The sequence below is a fragment of the Lepidothrix coronata genome, unplaced genomic scaffold (genome assembly GCF_001604755.1).
Source record: "Lepidothrix coronata isolate B3197 unplaced genomic scaffold, Lepidothrix_coronata-1.0 Scaffold92, whole genome shotgun sequence".
NCBI lineage: Eukaryota > Metazoa > Chordata > Aves > Passeriformes > Pipridae > Lepidothrix > Lepidothrix coronata.
The window spans coordinates 439,879-463,240 of NW_016690272.1; the positions used below are offsets into that span (position 1 = coordinate 439,879).

The window sequence follows — 23,362 nt, forward strand, 5'->3', positions numbered from 1 at the left end:
AAAGGGTCAGAGCTGCCTCAGACACCAAATACCCAGGGCACGTTCTGTCTAGAAGCTTTATTGAGATCGGGGTTCTGGGGGTGGGTTTTTTGCGGTTTTGTTGGTTTTTTACATTTCACAATGCATTCCACAGACTTAGTTCAGTACAGCTCAAACTGCAAGTGTAGAAATGTTCACTTCTCATTTCTTGCATAACAGGACAGGGCTTAAAAGTTTCCAAACAACATTTGCAGCATTAGATACTCGGTCCACAGATTATCAGAGTCTGAGAGCTGGAGAATTATTTGCTCAAGATCAACTACTGTACATTTGTGCAACAAAGTGTGTAGCTGGAATTCTCTGTTACTCTATGTGCAGGTTCTTTGTTCGGGTCTCTGCTGTTGTTTCCAACAGATGCCAGTGTTTACAGAAGACCTTTGAGTTTGACAGGCTCGAGCTTGGAGCTCGCCCAGGCCTCAGCCAGTTCTCTGAAGTACAAAGCACTGTGGAGCAGCTGAAAGATCTAAGCTTTGTGAAACACATATATATATATATATTGGCAATTGATAAAACAATAAAATCACAATACAGCTATACTCATACCAAAAAGGCAAGATTTTTCAAAACTTGCTAAACTGGTATATTCTCCTAAAACATCTCATTTTAGAAAATCTGCATCAATCTACACAGACCATACACAGTGCACAGACTGGGAAGTGTTTGTTCTCCTCTGCCCCCCCTGCTCTCCCCTCCGGCCGCAGCACAACTACCTGGGTGAAGCATGTACAGCTCTCAGTCGTGGTATGAGCAGAGCTGCACAGGGGAAGGAAAGATGATTAGTTTAGATCCATACATAGCAGCTTACAATACTTAACATGATGAAACACATGGCAGTCAAAACAGTTATTTTTTTTTTTCCTCAAACACTGCGTCGCTAAAAAATAAAGATCTGTGAAATTGCACTGCAATGTCAAGGGGTTTGCTATTCCCTGACCCTCCCCGTGGAAATCCAATGAGTATTTTTCCCCCTTAAAAGATGAACTTCCTATTGATAAGTTGCTTCGGGCTTTTTTTATTCAGTTTTGCGCTTCAACCCAGGGATCTTTGCTTGGATCCTGCAAGAGGAAGGAGAAGGAAAAGAACAGCCTTTGAGTAACAAACAGAGAAAAAGTAGGTATAAACATAGTCTTCAAAACAGCAACATGTGAAAAGGACCATCACAACACAACTTTATAACTCTAAACTCTTCGCTCCCCCCCTCAACTGCACTTGCTGAGGGGCTCAGGTGTCACCAATGGGTGGAAATCCACAGATTTCCATTAGAAATAATAAAGGCTCAATTTAACACCCGCACCAGCAAGAAAGGAGGTGACTTTCTCACCATTCCAGAGTAAAAAAGACCTTTTTCCTCCTGGCACATGCAATGACACATTTGCTGCCCTAGACAGGAGTGGCACATGTACCAGGAACTGTCATCAGCACAAAGGGAAAGCAATGAAACCAAAGCAGAGCAACTCACTTTGCCATGGCATCTTTGACATTCTTGTTCACAAGTCCCAAGTAATGGTCGATTTGGGTCTGGAATTGAAGCAGACACAAGTTAAGAGTCCAACTGTCCCTTTGCAGAGTCCTGGAGAAGCCCTGGGTGCAGTGGGAGCTCAGCCGTGGGGATTTCCCAGTGACCCAGAGCTGCTGTGCCAGCGTTTGCCTCCAGGAATGCCCAGAGCACAGGGCCCAGCGGGCAAGGCCCCCATTAAACCCCTCTGGCTCCTGCCTGGTCCAGCCCAGCCAGCTGTGGGTGCCCAGCCAGGCCCCTCGGGGCCCCCCGGAGCAGCAAAGCTGCTTAGCTGGGCCCGGTAACCAGCTTGAGAGGATTGAGGAGCCAGGCTAAGCCCCACCATCCCTGGCCATCCTCCTGCCCTGGGCTCCAGCTCTCCTTTCACTGCGCACGAGGAGCTCGGAGGACCCCGTGGGGCTCCACCATCTGCTCCAGCCTCCCTTCTCCCAGTGCCAGCCCGGGCTCCGGGGCCCTTGTTTGTGAAAGGGGAGAAGAACGGCTAAGCCAGAGCTGGCTCCCCCCTCCTGTGCCCTGACCTGCCCAAGACAGTCCTGGCTATAATTTAATCACAGGCATTTGAGTTTGGCTCCTTCTTCCCTCCTCCTTTTACACTGGTGTCTCTCCCCAGGAACAGCATTGGACTGGGTCAAGCAGCTCCCACCTCCTGTTTTTGCCAGGGCTACAAATTCCACAGGGCTTCGGGAAACCAACCCTGAATATCAGCTCCAAAGAGGTTTCTTCAGGAATTGTTTTAGAGGTGCTACCACAGCAGGATTAGCACACCTTGCCTAGTGCTGCTCTAGTCCTGACCAAAGCTGACCAGCACAGAAGGCCTCCAAGTTCATCAGGCCTTTTCCACAACTGTTTGCTGGGAAAACCTCTTCCAATTCCACCAGAAAGGAGGAGGGAAGCACACACAGTCTGGACTTCAAAATGAACTTGATTTTCTTGGCCCTGGTTCCTGGTTAAAGGTCTATTTTTAAAGGTTTTAAAGATTTTAAAAAACAAAATTAATTTTAGTTTTATTTGTTTCTGGTTCTGCTTCAAAAAAGCTGATTTTATGAGGCATTTAATGAATTCTATTAAACACTCACCTGATGTCTCTCATAAATAACAGGAACACTGAAGAGCGAAATCAAAGCTGGAAAAGAGCACATCAAAGGTATAAGTATTGACAACAGGGGTGGTGTTCAGGCAAAACAAAGACTGGTTTCCACCCCTTGACCTGTCTGGCAAAAAGGTACAAGAAATAACTAAGCCCCAGACACAAATTGTTGGCCAGTTAATGAAATAATCCCTATTAAGGAGAGCCTGGGCTGTTCTCCAGGGCTCACTGTACAGTAAGTCTGGTCACAGGTCACTTTTCCATCGTGGGTTATGCAAATCCTTCCCAAAGGATGCTCAGGCATCACTTGGTTCTGACACTGAAGCCGGCCAGCTGTGGGATACAAGGAATAAAAGTGCAGTGGGACAGGGCCACAGCAGATCCTGTACCTCCCCAGAGTCCCAGCACAGCCAGGACAGGCTCACCCTGACAGGGACAAGCACAGCAAACGTGCCTGTAAATACAATGTCTGGAAAACCAGCAGCCTCCAGACTCAAAATGACTTGTTGTGCAGTGTTACCACAGCCCTAGAAAAAGGCCCCACAGGTAACAGCTAAGGCCAGAGGAACAGGCTCCCAGAGTGGCCCAGAGCTCAGTGCTTCCCCAGGCAGGAGTGGCAGGAGTTGAAGGGAGCTGGCAGCACTTACCCAGGATCAGCAATGTCAGACCATTGAACAAGGCACCGACATAAGTGAACACCCACATCAACACCGCGAACTGCAAAGGCAAAGAGAGCCCGTGAGCGCGGCCGGGACAGCACAGACCCTGCAAACCCCACTGCAAACCCCAACAGCACACCCCACAGCCCCACACCCCCCTGCACAGCCCTGGAACTAGAGTGGGGACAGCCTGGCTGCAGGTGCAGGGCACGGGGCTGGAGTCACTGCCCGTGTCCCCTGCCCTCACTGCACTGCCACTGCCATGGCAGGGACAACGGCAAACAGCTCCCGCCTCCCACCCTCCCGAGGGGGCACAGGCCGGGAGAGGCTGAAGGGCTGGTGAGTGACACCGAGCCAGAAAGAAAGCAGGTCACTGCTGGGGGGGCCCTGCAGCCAACTCTGGAGTGTCCACTGTGGCTCCAAACTGCCATCACCCTCTGCTCAGCAAAGCTCTCACTGACCCCTTGACTAGACCAGGCAGAGGTTTCTGTCACATCAGAGGAAAGCCAGTCTAGGAGGTAACATGGTAGGCTTGGCTTGATTTACCTTTTTTCCTTAAAAACGTCCAAAGGTGCTTTGGATATTAAAAGATTTAGGAAAGAGAGGAGTCAACAGTGCCCTAAAATGGAAGCTGGCTCCAAGTCCGAGGCAAGTTCAGAAGCCAAGACACCCCTCGTGCTGACAGACACCTGCAGCCTCACAGTGCCACATTCCAGGCTCCCTGTCCAGCCCTGTTCCTCTCTCCTGCTGACAGGGCCCCGGTGGGACACAGGTTCTGCTCCACCAGCTCCACAAAGCTCTGCCCAGGCCCAGCCCCTCTGCCCGTGCCAGGTGGAGTGTCCCAGGCACACCTCTGACCTATCCCAGGGGAGGGGTGCCAGCTCTATTTCGGGGCAGGATTCCTCCCAAGGAAAATCAGCCAGTTCCATCTAGAGTTGCAGGGCCAAGGAGGAGCTGAGCAGCAGCAGGGCTGGGGGTCACCAACAGTGGCTTTCCCAGAGCTGGTTCCCTCACACAGACCCCCAGCCCCTGGGTCAGCCAAGCACAGGGGGGTATTTTCTGTGCAAGGCACCACAGAACCCTGGACAGACACCATGGGAAGGCTGACATGGCACCAGGGAGGGAAAGAGCTGGGCACAGGGAACAGCCCAAGGTGAGACACCAAGGCAAGGATGGGACAAAGTGCTGGCAAGGAAAATAAACACCCAGTGAAGGGCCAAGGGTGGGGACCAGGATCCTGCTGACTGGCCTGCAGCCAGGTCACTCTGAACTTATATATCCCAACCTCCAATTTTAGCTTATCTTAGGATGTAGAATACCCAAAGCAAACAAAATCAACAGCCAGAAAGAAGATAAGGGCCTGACACTCAACACAGTTTAATTCCATGATCTTTGAGATGAAATGAAGTTTACTGCAAGAGCTTCATTCAGAGCTGATCCCATTCAAAATTCAGGGGAATGAACTGCAAGTGATGCAGCTCTTTATCTGGCAGCACTCTGCAGACATGACAAAGTAGCACAAGGGGCACTAAGTTGACGCCCAGACTGCAGTTCCCAGCCCTGCACTGCCACTGAAGGTTTATCAAGAACAACAAAGCAGCTCTGCAAACCTTGGCCCAGCTCAGCTCTGCAGTGCCAGGGTGAGCCTGGCTGTGCCCTCCCTGCACAGGACATTTTACTGGACCAAACAATCCCAGGGCAGAGCCAGCACAGGCAGCACATCCCCCCCCGGCCAAGGGGGGAAAGGCTCCAGCTTTTACGGGGCAAAAAGCCCCCAGGTCTGTGATGGTTCACAAGGATTCTCCTGCAGTGAATTAACCAGCCTCAAGCACCCACAGTGAAGCATCCTGACAGCTACCCATGCTTTGTTCCCCATGGACACAATTCCCAAAGCCTCAGCAGCAGCCCAGTCAGCCCAGCAGTGAGGAATATTGCTGACAACTGTGCCCAGGGCAGAAAGTGTGAGTTTACGTAAGCAGAGGGGTAACAGGACATGAATCAAATCCCAAAGTCCAACAATTATCAGAATTATCCAACCCTATTAGTGAGCACTGAATTTATGGTTCGAGAAAGAGCAAAATCCAGGAGTTCATGTTGGACTGACTCAGGCTTTGCTTCTCCCAAAGTCTGTCCAGAGCAGCACCAGAGTCTAAGTAGGTTTTGATCCCCTTGCCTTGCTGGGGCTGGGTGGGGCAGGGACCCCGAGCCCAGCCCCACACATGCTGCAGTGAGGGGCAGCTCTGGGGAAAGCTGGGGCTACAGAGCCCAGAGCTCAGACCCCCCTGCCACAGCTCCTCTCCCTGCACCCTTCTGACACCCCAAACGGGATTATATGGACACTCAATCCCACACTGAATTATCAGGCTCCAGGGTTTTTTCCCTTAGAAACAAGGCAAACCCAGGGACCACTAAAAACACTCCAAGGCTCACCTGAAACACGTCTAAGAGACACTTACAAGCACAAAAAGCTTTACCTGGAACACCTCCAAACGCCTAAAGCTTGAAGACAAGAGAAAAAAAAGGAGCAGGCAGCCAGGATGGACCTGCAGAGCTGCTCCTGCCCTTCCCACATGCAGGGGTGGGAATGCCCAGGGCTGTCCAGCCCAGCTCAGCCAAACCCTTCCAGTGCCGTGCACACCAGTGAACCCCCTCCAGCTGATGGACTGGCTCCAGCTCTGCTGCCCAGAACTGCCAAATCCAGAACTGCCCCCATGTCCCTTCTTTACTACAGAACATTCCAGGCCCAGCCCACAGCTCTGTTTCTCAAACCCTCAGCTGTGCCAGGGCCAGCACAGCTCCCACTGCACTGATCACTCTTTACCAGGACAGATTGCACCTTCTCCCAGGACTCTGGCAAGGGCTCCTCTGGCACTACTCCTCAAGAGCTGTGAGGAATTTCTCCTTGTGCTACATAAACATTTAGAGTCCATTTTAAGACTTCCCTGACTGAAGCATTGTTTAATAAAGAAGAAAAAAAATCTTCACGAGAGAGATTTTACAGCTGGAATTATTACACACAATGAACTGACCTGCAGACATTTTCTACATTACAGCTCTGTAACTTGAATTATACACAAACATATGATTTCCTATAGTGAAGATGTTTAAACTACATGAGCCAAGATATTTTTATTTTAAACCAGGGCCATTCTATTACATAAGAGCCCAGAATCCCAACGTTCTCCTCGAGCACAAACTCTTCAAAAATCAGTAACTCGTGCTGGTGAACTGTCCTGACATTCACTGCCTTCATATAAAGGGTTGTTCCCAACCACCATAAATTAGACTAATTAACCTACATAAAACATTTTAAATGTCAGAAGGAGAGAGGGGAAACGAATTAGTTCAGCTGAACAAACATGTCTTTCCTATGTACTGTAGTATTTTAAAAGTGATTAGAGTGCCTTGAAGTCATTCTGGCTGGAATTAACTCTAATTCTAACATAATTCCTCCACAAGGCCTCATTTTTAAAGCAGTGCTCACTGGAACAGCAGTTGGCTGCTCACTCCTGTTTGACTACAAGGGGTTGGGATCTCCACACAAATGGTGTGAAAACTCTCCTAACCCAGAGCAAAGGCTGTACCACAAAGGGCTTCATCCCAAACACAAGTGACCTTGGGATTGAGTTGTGCTGTGCTGTTCTTTAATCAGATCCAAACACGACTTAAGCACAACTGATCATGGCCAGAAAAATGACAAGAACAACTCAACCAGCTCCCCCAAAAAACACCTTCTACACAGCCTTCCAAGGCTTCCAGAGGGAACGGACTCCCTGCAGGAGCCCTGCCCAGCCCCAGGTGCAGCTTTTCTGGCACAGACTGTGTGAAGGTGGAGCACAAAGAGAAACTGGATCTAGAAAGTGTGGGTAAGATGCCCAGGTCTGCCCCCGGTTTCTATCCCACAAATCCCACAGAGACTTGGACAGCCTCCCTGTTTTCCCCATGCTTTACAAGGAACCCCTCCCCCAGCCCCACAACAACTCCAAGGACTTTACAAAGCACTAAGGAAGGGATTTACTGGAGGATAAAAGCAAGTTTTTTTCAAGAAGATTAAGCAAACTGAAAGAGACGTGGACAACACATTGCACTTGGTAAAGGAAACACCCCTTTGAAAAACAAAGGAAGGTGACTAAAGCCTGAAAGGGGAGAATATAATTCTCTCAGAACAAAACTGAGGGTTTTCAGCCAATTCTTTTATTTTGGGGATTGGTTTTCTTGTGTTTTGGGGTTTTTTTTCCCTTCTCTTTGTTTCATTTTGATTGTTTATTATTCTTCTTCTCTGTCAGTTTTGCTCTGCTGCCCTCAATAAATCCCATTAAACCCCACTTGGATGTACTGCACACTTCAGGCAGAGTAACTGCAAACCCTATTTTAGTAATTCACTAAAAGCAGCAGCTCTTCACTCCCAAATCCAGGGGCTGGGACAAGTGTCCACCTTCCCAGTAGCTCCAGGGGATCACTCAGGAAGTGGACACGAGAACCCTCCTGTCCAGGCAGGGAGCTGTGTGCTAACCACAGACAGAAATCCAGAACGCTCAGGCAATGCAGCCTCAAACCAGGTTTTCCAGAGGGACACATCCTGAATGCACATATTGGAGCAGTGGCTTGTTTTCTTAACAGATTCCTGCTGGGAATCACCAGCGAGGAGCTGGGATTTTATCCCCCTGTCCAAGTGCAGATGAAGTTATCCATCCTTGCTATACCCAACTCTGTGCCTGAGGTACCTCCCCAGCAAACTGAACCTCATTGTTGACCCAACCACAGCCATTGTTTGCAGGGAGCAGCGGGGTTTGCTGACCTGGTGTCCTAGTAAAAACAGCTGGGACCAGTTCATCACTGGATGGGAGGAACCCAAAACTGTGCATTCTACAGCCTTCCAAGCCATTGCCCAGAAACTGTTCTCAATAGACCATTTACACCCTCTGCCCAGAGCAGCCCTGACTCCTCAGGCTATAAACTGGGTGTTCAGAGGCCCATGATACAGGAGGATGCTCCTGTACTCACACCCATTGTGGTGAGGGAGGTACTGGGCATTCCTGCCTGAACTGGAGGACAGATAATCTTGGGGTCTTGGGACTTTTTTAACCACTCATGGGATCCAGAGGAAGACTGAGACCACCACTCTCACCAACAGGTTTTTTTCCCCTCTCCTTTTCCTTTGGACTCAGGGGGCCCAAGGAACACCACTCTGTTCATGCCCCAGGGTGCTGGGTTATACAGTTGGGTTTTGTGGGTTAAAACCAACTGTTTGTCTGTATAATCGTACTTATTGTATTATTTTATTAAATTGTTATTCTGACTTATAATCTCTCCTTTGAGTTGGGTTCATTTCCCTGCTGGTTTACCTTTAAAGCAGCACCTCCTCACAGGGGGCAGGGAGGACTCACCTTCAGGGAATCCACCAGGTCGTCGACGAGGAAGAGGCGCCGGAGCTCGCGCACGGTGCCGTTGACGTGGCCCAGCACGACGTTACTGTACTTCTGGATGAGCTCCTCGGACACGGCCACGTCACAGTCCAGGTAGGCCCTGCAGGGAGAGCAGAGTGTGAGACCTCCCCGTGCCAGTGCTGCCCAACGGGGTCACACCTGGGACAAACAGCAGCCACACATCTGGCTGTGTGACACAGGGGAAAACCTCACCGGGGCAAGAACCTCAAAAGGACACCACAGAACTGCCCAAGTCATTCTCAGTGAACCTTAATAAAAAACTCCACAATCTCTCAGGAGAAAAGAAAAACATCTACTTCTCACTGCTGCTTCCTCAGTCACACCCAGGCTTACCTTATACATGTGGGCAGGCTAACACATGGATAAGAAAAAATCCCACCAAAGCAACATATCCATTTATGCCCCTGGAAGGCACCTGTGGAGCTGCCACTAAGCTGCAACAAATCTATTATGGCGTGGGAAAATGAGCTAAATTTTTCATCATTTGCGAAAAAAAAAAAAAAAAAGAAAAAAAAGACTTTCTTACAGTTAGTGACAGTTCTTTTGCATAAAGATATAAACCCCTATCTGGTTAGGTCTCCTTCCACTCCACTGCCACTTTTATCTGTAGCTGCAGTGGCCATGTCCACAATTTCTGTCTTTAAACAAGGTGTAATTTATTTATCTAATGTGCTGGAGGAGGCAGAAGGAGCGAGGCAGCACATCTGTAACAGGGAACTCATTTTACAGTTGTAAACTTCTACTTTTGGTTGGGAGGATTCTGCTTTGGGGTGTGTTTGTTTGATTATTTTTTTTTATTTTAATAAAATATGCACAGTGGAGGCTCCTGTGTATGTCACTTAAGGCCAAGCTAAACATGACCTTGTGGCAAATCCAAGACAAACTGAAGTACTTTAAACGGTAACTGCAGCAGCCATTTCAGGGCTGTATTCTGCAATCACCCTTGGCTTCTACCTGCTCACCCTTCTCAGCTCATCCAGGAGATCTTCATCAAAAATTCAATTATCTCAGGGGATGTTACAAGCAAAAACATCCTTCTTGTAGCTGAAGCTACACAGACAAAAAGTAACCAACCAAGGATGTTGGACAAGAATGTCTGGAGGCTACTTGGGAATATCAGCATTCTTAGGAACAAACTGCAGAAAGAGCACAGGTAGAACAAGTTCTGCTTCTTCTTGTGAAGAAAGAACTTGGAAGCGTTGTTTGGATACTGAGGAGCAAACAGGATTTCAGCTGGGAATTATTCACCCTAAGGAGGGGGGCATTTCTTTTTGTCCCATACTGTGTTAGGCTTGCAGTGGGTAAAGGAGGCACTGCATGTGGTGTGGGAGGAAGGGAGGGAAACCACAGCTGAGTGGGACAGGGCTGGCATGGAAACAGGGAACATGCACTGTCAGGAACAGGAAACAAGTCCTCTAACACAGGAATAAGTTTTCATTTCTTTTAAGATGCAGCTTTGCAACAACAGGCACCTGGATTCTGCCTCTGACAAGGCAGCCTTGGAGCTCAGAACAAACCACACATTTTAAAAGTGTTCTTAAGAGTTCCAAAAAGATCAAAGCAGCCCCTTGTCACAGTTTAACGCCTATTATATTTATTCTGATTTCTGCTAAATAAATTGTGTTGAAAGTGCTGGGTATTCTTTAAATTCTGTCCCTGGTTCATATTCTAAAGGCCACACCATTCTGAAATGTTCCACCAGACTGAAGGGGTTTATTTTTTTAACGCATTCCCAGGGAAATCAACGCCCCTGTACCAAACCCTTGGTCCATTTCTGTATTTATTGTGGGACCACTGAGAAAAACAAACTGTGGGGAACACATTTTTCAGTCTAGAGACTATTTACGTTATTACCCAACGTGTTACAGCACCCAACGTGCCACCCTCTGCTTCCCACAACCCCACAATGGAAGGGGAAATCCCACCTGAAGGGGTGGCCTTCATCAGACTTCTGGATGGCCTGGATGACTCCCTTGTATATCCTAAAGCTGATGGTGACCGAGAGCAGGGCCAGGGCGATGTAGGCTGTGACGCTGACGATGCTGAACACTGTTAATGAGAGCAGCAGGAACAGGCTGGCACCGAACACCACTCCCGTCTTCTTGATGTCTCGCCAGTAAAGCAGGTCAACAACTAGGATTGAAACGAGGGGAGAAATTAGAGCAAGGTACCTTTGGCATCCACGGGAACACAGGGAAACAGCACTGGTCACTGGGCTGCTGAGAGCCACCGAGAATGGAACGTGTCAAGGCAGAGCTGCAATCACAGCTAGAAATAGGTGAGTTAGTGCTGGTTCTGCACTGCACTCAGATCACTGGCATTACTGCTACCAGGGTTACCTCACATGCAACTGCTAAAATTTAAGAACAATTCTGCCCTTAAGCAATGTCAGAATCAATCTCTTCAGCTCCTGTGCTCTGTTCTGCACCAGAACCACAGCACTTTGTGCTTCAGTTCACCCCATTGTTGTGCATTCTGTGGAGGTCACTCCCAAAGAGAAGGATTCCAATTCCCTGTTAGGACAGATGACAAGACACCAACACATCTCTAAACCATTCCATCTTTCCAAGTCTGGTCGAGCAAAGGCCCTGCTCAAAGACTCATTAACAGTTCACTTTGTTTTCTTTGGATGGAAGCATTCCCAGGGGAGTTTATAATGTTGATTATGGGTGACAGACTGAGCCATCAAGAGGGAATAATCTCACTGAGATGTCAATCCAGGCTGAGTCTGCCGTGTTCCAATGCAAAAGACTTCATTTGCAAACCAAGTTTAGTTTTCCTTAAGCGACCCTCATTAGGGAACACAGTGTTGGGCCATTTTTAGCATCACTGCCCAGAGTAAACTACACCCTTGCACAAGCCCTAGGTAAGGGCTGACAGCACCCAGTGCAGATCTGTTTGCTTGCATTAGATACAGAGTTCAAGATAAATTATACAACAATTATTACTATTGCACTGCATGTTTAGTAATCCCATCTCCTCCTAAACATCACCAAAATTAACTGCAGGATAATGTACCAGAGTTCAGGACAGATTCTTTGTCTAAATGACTGTAAAAAAAAGATTTAAAAAAAAATTTGACTAATATTTCTTGCAGGATGAAAACCTGGTAATGCACCAACACTTAATTCCTGGCAGCCTCTGTAGGGCAGAGTCTGTGCGACACCTTTGTAGCTACAACGTGCCAAGGCCGCTGGGGCTGTGGTGTGTTTTCACACAAGTCCCTTCCAATTATTCCCACAGGGAAACTGCACTAAACTGCAGGAAAGATGAAAACCATGGTCAGAAAATTAAATCCATAATGCAAAAAATTAAATCCATAATGCAAAACATTGTATCCAAATATTCAAAGTCACGTTTCAGCAGAAATTTCCTGCAGCCCTCCAGAGACAGGTGAGAGCTGCATGAACACCTTCAGTGTGTGCCAAACCAGAAGTGCTGTGGGGAGAACAGCCTCCCCCCTCCAGCACCACCCAGGCACTGCTTCCCCCCAGCCTGGCTTCCCATCCCATCCCAGCAAACCAGGAGCCAGATCGGGCCCTGCAGTGGCCACCACGTGACGGCACAAACATATGGGGTGAGAGATAGACCCTGCCCCGCCAATCCAAGTCCTCCTCCAACTCCGGCCCAGCCCAGCAACATTTGCTTTGCTCCTCGGCACAGAAGGGCCCATCAGCGTCTCTGTACACCCTGCACTAAGCAAGTCGAGCCTGTAAAAGGAGCTTATAAAAAAAAACCGGGAGATTGACTTAAAGGGCGTTGTAACCTGTAAACCTAAACGGAGCTGCAAGCAGCCCCTTGGGTGAGATCCTCAAAACCAGGCTTGCCAAAAACAGTCGGTGGATTTTGTGCCCCTAAATAATGCAAGAAACTCATTTCTTTCAGAGCATCTGCTGCAAATACTGAAGCTGTGTTTATTTTTAAGTGCTGCAACTTGAGCATCCATCCATGAGTTTGGGAGCTGCCCCTGTATCAGGTGACACCGAGTGTGAGCCCTGCTCCCCTTGCAGCAGCACTAGTGCTGCAAGTGAGAGACTCCCTCCTCTTTAAAGCCTCTCCGATGACAGGGGGCTCTTTGCTCCATAGAAAATCATTTATTCCATGCATTAATGCATTAGAGCAGTTCTAAGGAATGCAAAGAGAGCGATTCATCCCAGTGACGGGTTCCAGAAGAGAGAAACAAAGGTAGGCTGCTGGAATTAAAGCACAAAGCAAATGCCAAATGGCCTTTAGAGACCCATCAAGTCCTTTGTTCTCGGTAATCAATAAGAAAAATCCCCAAGCCAGGAGCTCCCAGACCAGAGTGAAGCTGCACATGGAGCATTTTTCCTCGTACCATCTCCTCTCCATTTGGAGAAGGAGCAAATGAGCCTCGGCTTAATGACATATGGATCTGGTTTCATTTAAATTCCTCAAAGGAAACTCAGTGGTTTATAATTCTGCAGTCCAGGAAAGCACACAATGCCAGTAATTTATATTCTACTGATGAGAAACAGGTACTTGCATTTATTTCTAAAGGAAAAGATTCAAAGCATTACTCGAAGCAGCTTTCTGGCTTTAACCTACATGCAAGATATTCACAGCAAATGAAAAGAAAAAAAAAAACCAAACAAACAGAAAAAACCGAAAGCAATTCTGAGGAACAGCCCTGCAATATCTTCCCTTATGGAAACCGTTGTAAGGTTTCTTTTCTACAATCTGAAGAATAATCTCACGCATGTAATGCCCGTAGCCCAGGCCTATTCTAACCCAAGAACAGCTGCCTACATTTGGTAAGCACGAACTGGCACTTGGCACGTCTAAAAATAGTGCTGCTCCATCCGTGCCTTACATGCACAACTCATCCGGTTACATTCTGCTTTTAAAGCAAGTGCTAACAAAGCTTTCTCGCCGTATTTCTAAAAATCTGAAAGAAAAAGGCTTTTAAGTTACAACCGAACAATTAACACCGGTTTTGACGACAAAAAAACCAAGCGGTCCGATATATATTTAGCGCAATAATCCTCTTTAAAAAAGCAACCCTTTGAACCGAGCGCCCGCCTCTTTTTTTAGAAAGAGCAATGGCCAGGCGAGAGCCGCCCGCGGACCGCAGGTGCCCAAAGCAAAGCGAGGAGAAGCACTGACCCATTTTGGCCTCCATCTTGAGCGTGCAGCTCGCCGGGCTCTGGCAGCGCTCGGCCCCGCCGCTTTCCTCTTCCTGCCGGGGCGCTGCGGGGTCGGAGCTACGCAAGCTCCGCCAGCCATCCCAAAGGCGAGGGGCCGGCCCCCACGGCCCGGGAATGCAGCTGTGCGGGGGCTCCCGCCCGGGGAACAGCTCCCCTCTGTGCGCGGCGCGGCCCAACAATCCCGCCGCTTCAGCGCCGAAGAAAGGCTGTTTGTGTCGCGGCACAGGGCAGGGGAACACTGCGGGATTTACGGACCTTACACTGGGACCTTTCTGTGATCTGGAAGGTAAGCACAGAGCCTTTATGCTGCTCTGATAACAGCGCACAGGCACGGGGCAGAGCCTTTTCGGAGCAGCTGAGGAACGGCCGGGGCTGTACCAGCCCAGAGCCGGGACTGCAGCGCTGAGAATGGGCAGCTTTCAGGGCAGCGTCACATCTGCCACCGGGCACACTCGGCTGGGAGAAAACCCACGGCAAACCCCACAACACCACCACAAACGGGTGTCGCTCCTGTCCAGAGAAGCCTTTTCCAGCTACGCTACAGAAACTCCACATTCACACACGATGTGATCTCCAGGGCTCCCTTGGAGCAGAGTATGAGTCCTGACCCTGCAGCTCCACATTCCAAGCCCAACCCCGAGGAGAAGCCACCAACATCAGGTGGTCGCCGTGTCCAGCACCGGTCCCACCAGCACTCCAAAAGTGGACGTTCTCAAGGCTTCCTGCCTCAGAAAGATCATTTAAAATTCCTGTTTGTGTCCTAAAAGGAGCGGAGACTGGGCCACAGAACTGAAGGCTCCGTTCACGCTCCTCAGACACATCAGGAGCCGGTTTGGTCCTCGAGTGTCTCCCTGCAGGTCAGAACCAACCACACAAGCCCCGGCTGGTGGGAGCGGGTGTTCCACATGACTGCACGTGGGGCCCAGCACGTGGGGCCGACCCAGCCCAACAGAGCCTTCCCTGTCCCAGGGACAGACATCCCCCCGGAGCAGCACGTCCAGCGGGACGCATCCCAGAGCTCACCACACAAGGCTGCATCACGCACGTTCCAGACCCGGCACATCTGCCCCACAGTCCCTAACCAGAAAATACAGATTTCACAGCCCAGCACTAGCAGATTCTCAAAAAACAACCCCAAATATTATCTAACCGTTACTAACAAGCCAAAGAGGCACTTTTCTCTCAGTTCTACTTAACCATATACTCGTGCACATGGGCACAACGTACCAACAATCAGTCCAAAGCCCTGATTATTTATAGAAAAAAATTAAAAATATCCAGGCCTGCACAAGCCTATGCCACCTCTGCCATCATTCAACTGAGCTGAACCAGAATTCAGACAGATTTTTCAGCCCATTACTTAAAAAATATGAATCCTGGGATGGCCTGGAAGTACAGCTGTGGTGTTCATCCTACCATTAGCAATATTCACCCATTAAAACCTGACAATGCGTTGAAATCATTAAAAATTAAATAAATAAATGCTACATTTTAGTGCAAATTACTCCATAGGGCCTGTCTTTAAAAGAGCTAAAAATAAAAGTCATGCCACCCGCAGGGTAAACCTATTTCACGCTGCCTATCTAGCTGATCAATACCACAGGTATTGGTCACTAACACAGGTTGTACCACTCGCATTATGCTGGTTCCTCACCTACAGCACACCCATCACATCTAAATTTAGGGTTATGGTCATTAGAAAGTTGTGCTTCAGCTGCCAAGTCCAACTGTGAACCCACACTTTTCGCTCTTCCCCGGTTTTCAATTTAATTCTTTCTGAAAGGCATTTTTTAGCATGGCAAGGGACATGTTGCAATCTTTGCTTCTCTATTTATTTTGGGGCACCACAAATAGTGCAATCGGTCCCTGAACTTTACCCATCGTTCTCCGTGCCCCCAGAGCCTGACCTAAGGAAGGAGGAACACGAAATACGGCGCCTTCATCTTGTTCTAAACAAAACAACACACTAAGCCACGCTTTAGCAGCTGCAGGAGGAGGGGAACCAGGCTCTTCTCCTTCCCCCAAAACCCTCCTGTCTGCTTCCATCTTCCTTCAGGCCTCATCTGTACGAGTTAAATCAGAATTAAACCTCAGGGCTGGGGGGGCTTCCATGGAGGGAGAACCAGGCACAAAAGCAGCTTCCTTCACCTCAGGGGACGTAAAAACAAGGAGGGGGATTTCAAAAGCTGCTCAGAGCAGCTTTGCCAGCCCCAAACACCCCCAGGCCAGGGCAGGCGTGCTGGGTTCATTGGGTGATGCTCCCATGACCCCCTGCCCAGGGGCATCCCCCTGTGCATCCCCCCCAAAGGGTGCCACACTCAGGATGGGCAATCCCTGCCTTTTAAACCAAAAGAGGAGTCCAAGATTGCCAAGGCCTCAAATTCCAGGGTTGGAAATGTCTGCTTTCAGCGGCACTGAGGGACAGACCACCAACCCTGCTCGGCTGGTTGTAAAGAAACCTGAGACCTCAAAACTGGGCCTCAGCACCCAAAGGGAACCTGCCTTTCGGTTTCTACACAAACCTCCTCACCTCACCCCTTTCTTTTTTTGTTTGCCTTTCCTTTTTTTCCTTCCCAACCCCAAGAATTTCAGGCCTGCTGTATGAAACGCTGACCATTTCAACTACTCACACACGACAACATATTACGAAACAGAATATTTTTTCTTAATATTTTACAGCCCTTTAACGAAAGATTAAACTTTGAGAAGCTTATTTTGCAGAGGGAAAGTGTTTTCACCTGCAGGGCTTTTTTGCTACGTATTTAGGTACTGCTAGAGCATTCTGTGGATTCCAGCTGGAATTTTTGTCCAAGTGGAAAAAAAAAAACCAACAATTTTGAACAACAGTTATAAAAAAACCAGTAAAAGTTCATAAGCACCAGGCACGACAGGCCCCTTTAAAAAGATATTTAAGGATCCAGAGATGATTAAATTTTTTTGAAGCTTGTCCTGTTGATAAAGTATGAAGATTATGTATTCAAATAAGGCTTAAACTCTAACACACTGAGCACTAATGTAATGATCCACAGAGATTTACACTGGAGATCTCCCATTGGTGCTTACAGGAACAAAGGTCAGCACCACACTAATTTAAGGTTAGCTACTTATTTACCTCAAACAATTCGATATTAGGGCTGTAAATCCTGACAAATCAGGCACAGTTTTACCTAGAATTCAACAGACTTATGAAAAATCCAAAGCAAACATGATTAAGGGTAGATTTCAAACACAGTACCTTGAAAAGAACCCCCCCCCACGGTCTGCAGGCGATTTCTCCTCGTAAAAAAAATTAAAACACGACCTGCAGACACTGTGTTTTATTCAGTTAATGGCTGGTATTGATAAAATATTAATAATCTAGATATTTCCAAGGCACAGGCACTAAATTGGGACCCTGCCGGTGTTTGTGCCACACACTCCCAAACAAGCCGTCCATTAATATGCTCTGTGGGGCTGGAAAAGATCTGCAGTGTCACACGAGCTGCTTCACCTACATAAATTATTGATTCTTCTGCACTGCTCGTTTTTCCCCATTTTAACCCGCAGCTTTTGCAATCCCCAACATAAAGCACAAGGATCTCCCATCTTAGAGCCATTTCCCGATCCAATACGTGCTACAAACCCCCTTGGCTACGAACAACCCGGAAAATCAGGAAAAAAAAAAAAGGGGAAAGAATAAATAAATACCCTTATCCTTCCAGCTGCTCGGCTGACTGTCCATCTCTCCTGAGCCGCGATGTGCCCTCCAGCCGGGGTTCTCAGTTATGCATTCCAAGGGCAGAGCTGCAGGAAAGGACCCTCCAGCCCAGGGTGGGACTCATGGGCTTCCCCGGCAGTCTGCAGTGGTGCTGCACTGGTGCTGCAGGAGCGGGTCAGCTGACGGGGTGTGGAGCTGACGCAGTGCTGGCAGCGCTGCCACGGCCCCAGCGCCGCCCCAGCGCCGGCTCCGAGCTGCTGCTCCCCCGGCAGAGCCGCTGCTGCTCCCCCGGCACGGCAGCTCCAGAGCATGGGAATGCCGGCCAGCGGGGCTCGCCCGGCCTTAACAAAGCCCAACCAACCGCCCTAAGCGGCTTTCGCAGCGCCGGCTAAAAGTAGGCACCAGACGGCCTTTAAATAGATTGATGGCTTTTCAAAGAGCGCGAGAGGCGTTTCCAAAGCTCCCAGATGTATGGCTGCCCCTCGCCGCTCCAAACAAAGCTGTGCCACACAGCTGTGCCACACCTCTGCCTGCCAGGGACACGCCAAAGGAACCTTTCTGTGCCGGCAACAAAGGCAAGGGGCTCACACACAGGACAGTCAGTCTGTTTGCTGGTGTCTTCAGTCCTTATTCATCTTAATGGAGGCTGGAGAAGAAGTTATCCAGCCCTTCACCTAATTCCTACGAGCAAACACCTTCCCCTTTTTATATTTTCCATCAGCATTCTCTGTTGGCAGGTGCTGACCTGGCAATTCAGCGTTAAAAACAGGAACCTCAAAGTTTACACTCACGACATATAGAAAGTAACATAATGCACAGGCACAAAAATGAACTAGAGAGCCCAAGTCTGAAAGAGAAGAGTTGTGAGAATCGTGCTGTTGTTTTGTTTCCATCTCTGCTAAAAAAACCAGTTTGGAGACTCTTCTTAAGATCTGGGGCTGATAGCAAAATGCTAAAATCTCCCCAGCACTGCTCCAAAACCTCTTGAAAATTTGATACACCATTTTCTAAAGAACTGGAAAAGGGCATTCCTGCATTTCCAGAAAAATACCATAGACCAGGTGGGTCAGAGATCCTAATTCGGGTCTTAAATAGACAGTTTTACTTTTCATTAAAAAATCTTTCACTGAGAAGGTTCACTACAAATTGACCCAAAAGCCCTGTTTTTTACTTACGCTGCTACGTAAATTCAGGGCCTCCTTTGACAACAAGATCTATTTTTACCTTCTGCAAAGATGTGCATTTCAGTCACAATTCCAACAGGTAAATCCAAACACGTGCTACAGGAGGGACCCGGGAAGTTTATATTCCAACATCACAGTGCAAGCAAATGGGAAAAGATGCACTGCACAAAAAAAGGACAAAACAGGTCTGAAAATGTGCTTGTCTTTGAGCTGAACTGGAAACCACAAAACCTGTGGGTCTCCTTCTGCACTTGTACTGTCACTAAATTAGACAAAAATAGGATGCTTTCAAAGGTCTTCTCACTAATTGTCAAATTTGTGAGGATACACGATTAAAGCCTCTTAATTTCCTATTCTTTCTACCACAGACTTCAAATAGTGCAATTATGCAACTACTCCCAAGCAGACATTTTGTGGTGGCCACGGTAGAGCGGCAGCAGCCAGAGCAGGGACACCAGAGCAGGGACACCATTCCCGTTCCTCCCGGCTCCAGCGATCCACTCGCTCCCCCCACAGGAATTCCTCCCTGCCCTCCAGATCCTCCTCTTCACTCTGTTCACCCTCAGCGCTCCCCAAAGGAAACCCTCATCCCCCTGGACTCACAGCTCTCAGTTCGGGCAGGACGTGACCCTGTTCTACACCTAAACTGGGCACCAGCACTGCCAAACTGCAGGAAGAAGGGCAGAGTTCCAGCAGGAAATTCCAGGCCATTTACACCAAAAACTGCCCAACTCCCAGGCTGCTTTACCTTTAAGAGGTGCTTTTATCAACCCAGCCAGACAACTCTGGCACAATCAGTTCTGAACACGTGCCAGGGAACAGCCCTGGTTCCAAGGGGCAGCTCGGGGCAGGGTGAGCACTTCCCTCACTCCCCAGGCAGACACTGAATCACCCTGGGCAGGGGGACTGGCACCAGCATTCCTGCCTTCCCCAGGGCAGGATCCCACCTCCTGGTGCTCCCCCTCCATGCTGCTGCCCATCCAGCTCTCTGGGAAAGTGGACACTTACCCCAAATGCTCCATTTTGTCCACAGTGCTGCCACTGCAGGGAACTCCCCCAGGCCTGGCTCTGCCAGCAGCCTCAGCTACACAGTCTTTGCCTCTCAACAGGGGCCCTGAGAGCTCAAAGTTTACGTCTCTCCTTCAGAAAAACTTCTCTCATTGCTTTGTTTTTTCCTCATTCCTCCTACTCTGTGAGTTCACCCTGGAATCGAAGTCTCCATTTATTATTATTTAACTGGTTGCATAAAAGACAACCTGAACAAGCAAAGAATTGAAGAATACAGTGAGATTAAATTAAATCAAATCAAGACTTTATGTTGAATTAAATGGAATTTTATCAATCTGCTTCTGGAAGAAACTCCAGACGTTCCAAGGTATTTTTCTTCCAGCGAAAACCAACAAAAAAACCTAAACAAAACACTTCCCATCTGCTGAATGGCTCCATTTAAGTCACTACAAACACAAAGTAACAGAAATGACCCAAATGTGCTGGTGTCAGGCAGAATTTCTAATGCCCTTTATGCTTCACACAACTGCAGTGACCTGGTTTGCTGTTCCAGCATCACAGGAAATAGTTTATTTCTGCCCCAGTGTTTTGGGAGTAAAAAGGAAAGATCTGGTGTTAGGAACACTCTCTCAAAGCACATTTCCCATTTGGATTTCAGCTTTGCATTTGCCCTCTCAGGAAAATGCAGGAAATGTAAAATATTAGTGATTAGCTGCACTCCTGAGTGCCTGTAAGGAAAGCAAATAAATCAGATTTAAGGCGAAAGGAATGATGGTGAAACTCACCCTGAAACAAGGGTGTCCTGGGAAACCAAGTGCCCTGATAGCAAAGACCTCACCGTTATTTCCAAATAATCTCAACAAGAACATACTGAGAGATCTAAACTGCCAATCTACATTTTAGGACACAACTTCGTTATGGTCAGAGGTTTTGGGTCTGTAATCCAATAATATAAATATTAATAATATAAAATCTTCCACATCCCTTCAATCAAAACCAGGTCAATGGAAAGCACGATTTTCCAGTATATTTGGGCTAACAAATGATTCCCTATCAGAGATTAAAGTCTGTGCAACAGCAGGGCTGGGATATGCAATATTTAGTTTTCAGACTGTCCAAGCTGGGATGGACTCCCTCGTGTCCCAGCTCAGTGACAAACACTAGGTGGCATTAAAGCCTCTCCCAGGAGCTGGGTTAAGCCAGCACTGCTCCTCAGGCCCTGCTGCCCTGTCCTGCTCTCACACCCCCAGCACAGCCCAGCAGCACACAAACCAATTTGAAGTGGGGAACACCCCCTCTCCAGTCCCAGCTTCATACACTTCGATGGAGCTCCAGTGAGGGAAACAGTGAAGCAGCTCAGAGCCAAACACAGCAGGGCCTGAGAAACACAAGTTTGGAAAAAGTATCACTGTATCCGGGCCAGCAGGAATTGCTGTTGTTGCAGGGAGGGGTTTGCCCTTGAGAGTGTTACAGTTGTTACAAGGTTTCTTTATAGTTAACGACAGTTCTGAATTTATTGGGCTTTTTTTGGTGTTTGTTCCTCAAACCTGTGCAGCTCTCAAGTACCAGGTCCCCGAGGTCACACACCATAAAACAGGTTACCCAAGGGTGTGCCAGGCAGCACTAAACAAACCTCCTTCTACCCAGGGGTTCTTCAAAGCTTTACTGGAATGGTCAAGTTTAGAAAATACCTGCAGCCTTTTCAGAGTCCCTGTTAGCTCCCTGGGGACTCACAGCACACTGGCATTTAAGGCTAGTTTCCAAAAAACAGCACTGCTCAGTGAGCACTGAAGATCCTGGGGTTTAAGTGCACCAGTAAGGCAGTTCAGAATAATTAACAACCATCAGTCACACAGTCCCACCACCCCCATTCCAGAAGTCTTAAGGCCCAGTAAAATCTACTTCAGTTCCACTACTGGGAAGAGAGGAGAAACCCCCACACAATAAAGGTAAACACAGAAGGTCAAACACATGCACAGATGCACCTGGGCTATTGATGAACTCCTCGTTGGTTCTTCAGTGACACTCTGAAATTGTGCCTAAGCAGTGTGGCATCAAAGCACACAACTGATGTTGTTCAGGGCTTGCCTCAGAGGCCCAGTTCTGTATTCTGGAATACAGCAGAAGTGAGCAAAAAAGCAAACAGCAGAGCGTGGAGAAAAATCCAGAAGAAATGGCCCCTTTTTGAGTTGGTATTCTCAGCTGTTTAGCTTTCAGCAAGTGTTCCTCCAGAATAAAGAACAAATTTCTTCCCAAACAACACAGCACGTCACAAACGAGAACTGCAGCTGCTTTAGGGCCAACACAACACTGCCAGACTGCAGTGCCCAGCCCAGCTCACACCAACACCAACAGCTCACACCACAGTTGTGCCCCAGCACTGGGCTACTGGATGGGAAAAGGACATTCAGCTCCCTCCTGCTCTTGCAGATGGGTTTGTGCACTCCTCTGGCAGCTCCCCAGAGTGAGCAGAGCAGCAGTTGTGTCCTCAGAGCCCAAGGAAGGGTGTCCCTCCCCAGGCAGTGCTTGGTCACCCCCAGCCTGACCCACATCGTGGTTAAAGACCCCTCTGCAAAGGTCTCCTGTTACAAGAACTCACAGAAGCTCTATAACAAGTGTAGTGGTTTGGTTTGTCTGCTCTGTTTTTTTTCAAAGCAGTCTGAGCTCTAAGCAATTAACCCTTGACATGAAGTCCCAGATCCACAGCAGCTGTTCTCCAGACAGTATGATCTGCTGGAAGTCAGAGGGAAAGGAGAGGAGACTTTGCAGAACACACTCAGTGTTTTAGCAGTGCAGGTATCACTGAAATTCCACCCCAAGGGAAAAGGAAAACTCTCCTTTCTGCCTACCTGTGTGTCTTGAAGAGGTGAGACAGGAGAAATGGCAGCTATCATGCAAAGGTCAACAGAAATACAACATTTTGCACCTTAATTTCCAAACCCTATTTCTTTTGCATCAACACTCACGTTCTCCTCAACATTCCCGTTCTTCCCTTCCAACTCAGGATGTCCCATGATTCTATTTTATAAACGCAGCCTGCAGCTGCTGCACAAAGACACCATTGCTGCTGAGTCAAACTGACCTCTGGGTTTCTGTTTAGAGCACCAAAGAGTGCTTCTGCAGGATCTGGTTTTTAGTGTGAATGCTTCTGGTCAAGGCTTAAGTAGCAGCAGTGCTGAGATATCCCACAGCACTCCTTTGGTCTACAAGGGCTGGAATGTCCCTAAGTGTTCAGTGTGGAGAACAAACTGCAACATGACAGTGCTCTTATTCTTCCTTCGACTTCCTGCTACTGTAACTGCACCTGAGAAAAATTAACCACAACCAAGTGCAAGCCTGACCTGAAAGAGAAACAGAAATTAATACCTGGGCTGTGTATAAACCAATTTTAGCGTCTGCAGGATACTCAAGTTCTTAATGGCCACTTTTCTAGTAACCTGAATGGTTCAGCTCCTTTTTGTGCAGCACTTGTTTTAAACCACTGGCTCCGATCTAAGCCAGGCTGCAGCGTGGAGATGCACAGGCTCTTTGCCAGGTTCCAGGCACATACAGGAGCAGAA

At 48.3% G+C, this 23,362-nt stretch overlaps 1 protein-coding gene across 3 annotated transcripts in view; it reads right to left on the reverse strand.

The window, feature by feature from the left end:
* Nucleotides 1-42: 42 nt before the first annotated feature.
* The window catches only part of RTN4 (reticulon 4), a 39,963-nt gene continuing 16,643 nt past the window's right edge, over nt 43-23,362 (reverse strand). Inside the window, exons 1-7 of one of the 3 annotated variants that reach the window (XM_017821807.1) lie at nt 17,601-17,789; nt 10,674-10,881; nt 8,689-8,827; nt 3,290-3,359; nt 2,632-2,678; nt 1,499-1,557; nt 43-1,094 (exon numbers count right to left, since the gene is read on the reverse strand). In XM_017821807.1, coding sequence (XP_017677296.1) covers nt 1,052-1,094; nt 1,499-1,557; nt 2,632-2,678; nt 3,290-3,359; nt 8,689-8,827; nt 10,674-10,881; nt 17,601-17,634 — 600 coding nt within the window. In that variant the 5' untranslated portion in view covers nt 17,635-17,789 and the 3' untranslated portion in view covers nt 43-1,051. Of the gene's footprint in view, nt 1,095-1,498; nt 1,558-2,631; nt 2,679-3,289; nt 3,360-8,688; nt 8,828-10,673; nt 10,882-13,872; nt 13,904-17,600; nt 17,790-23,362 lie in introns of those variants that run through there. The other 2 variants (XM_017821809.1, XM_017821806.1) reach the window with 2 other exon arrangements.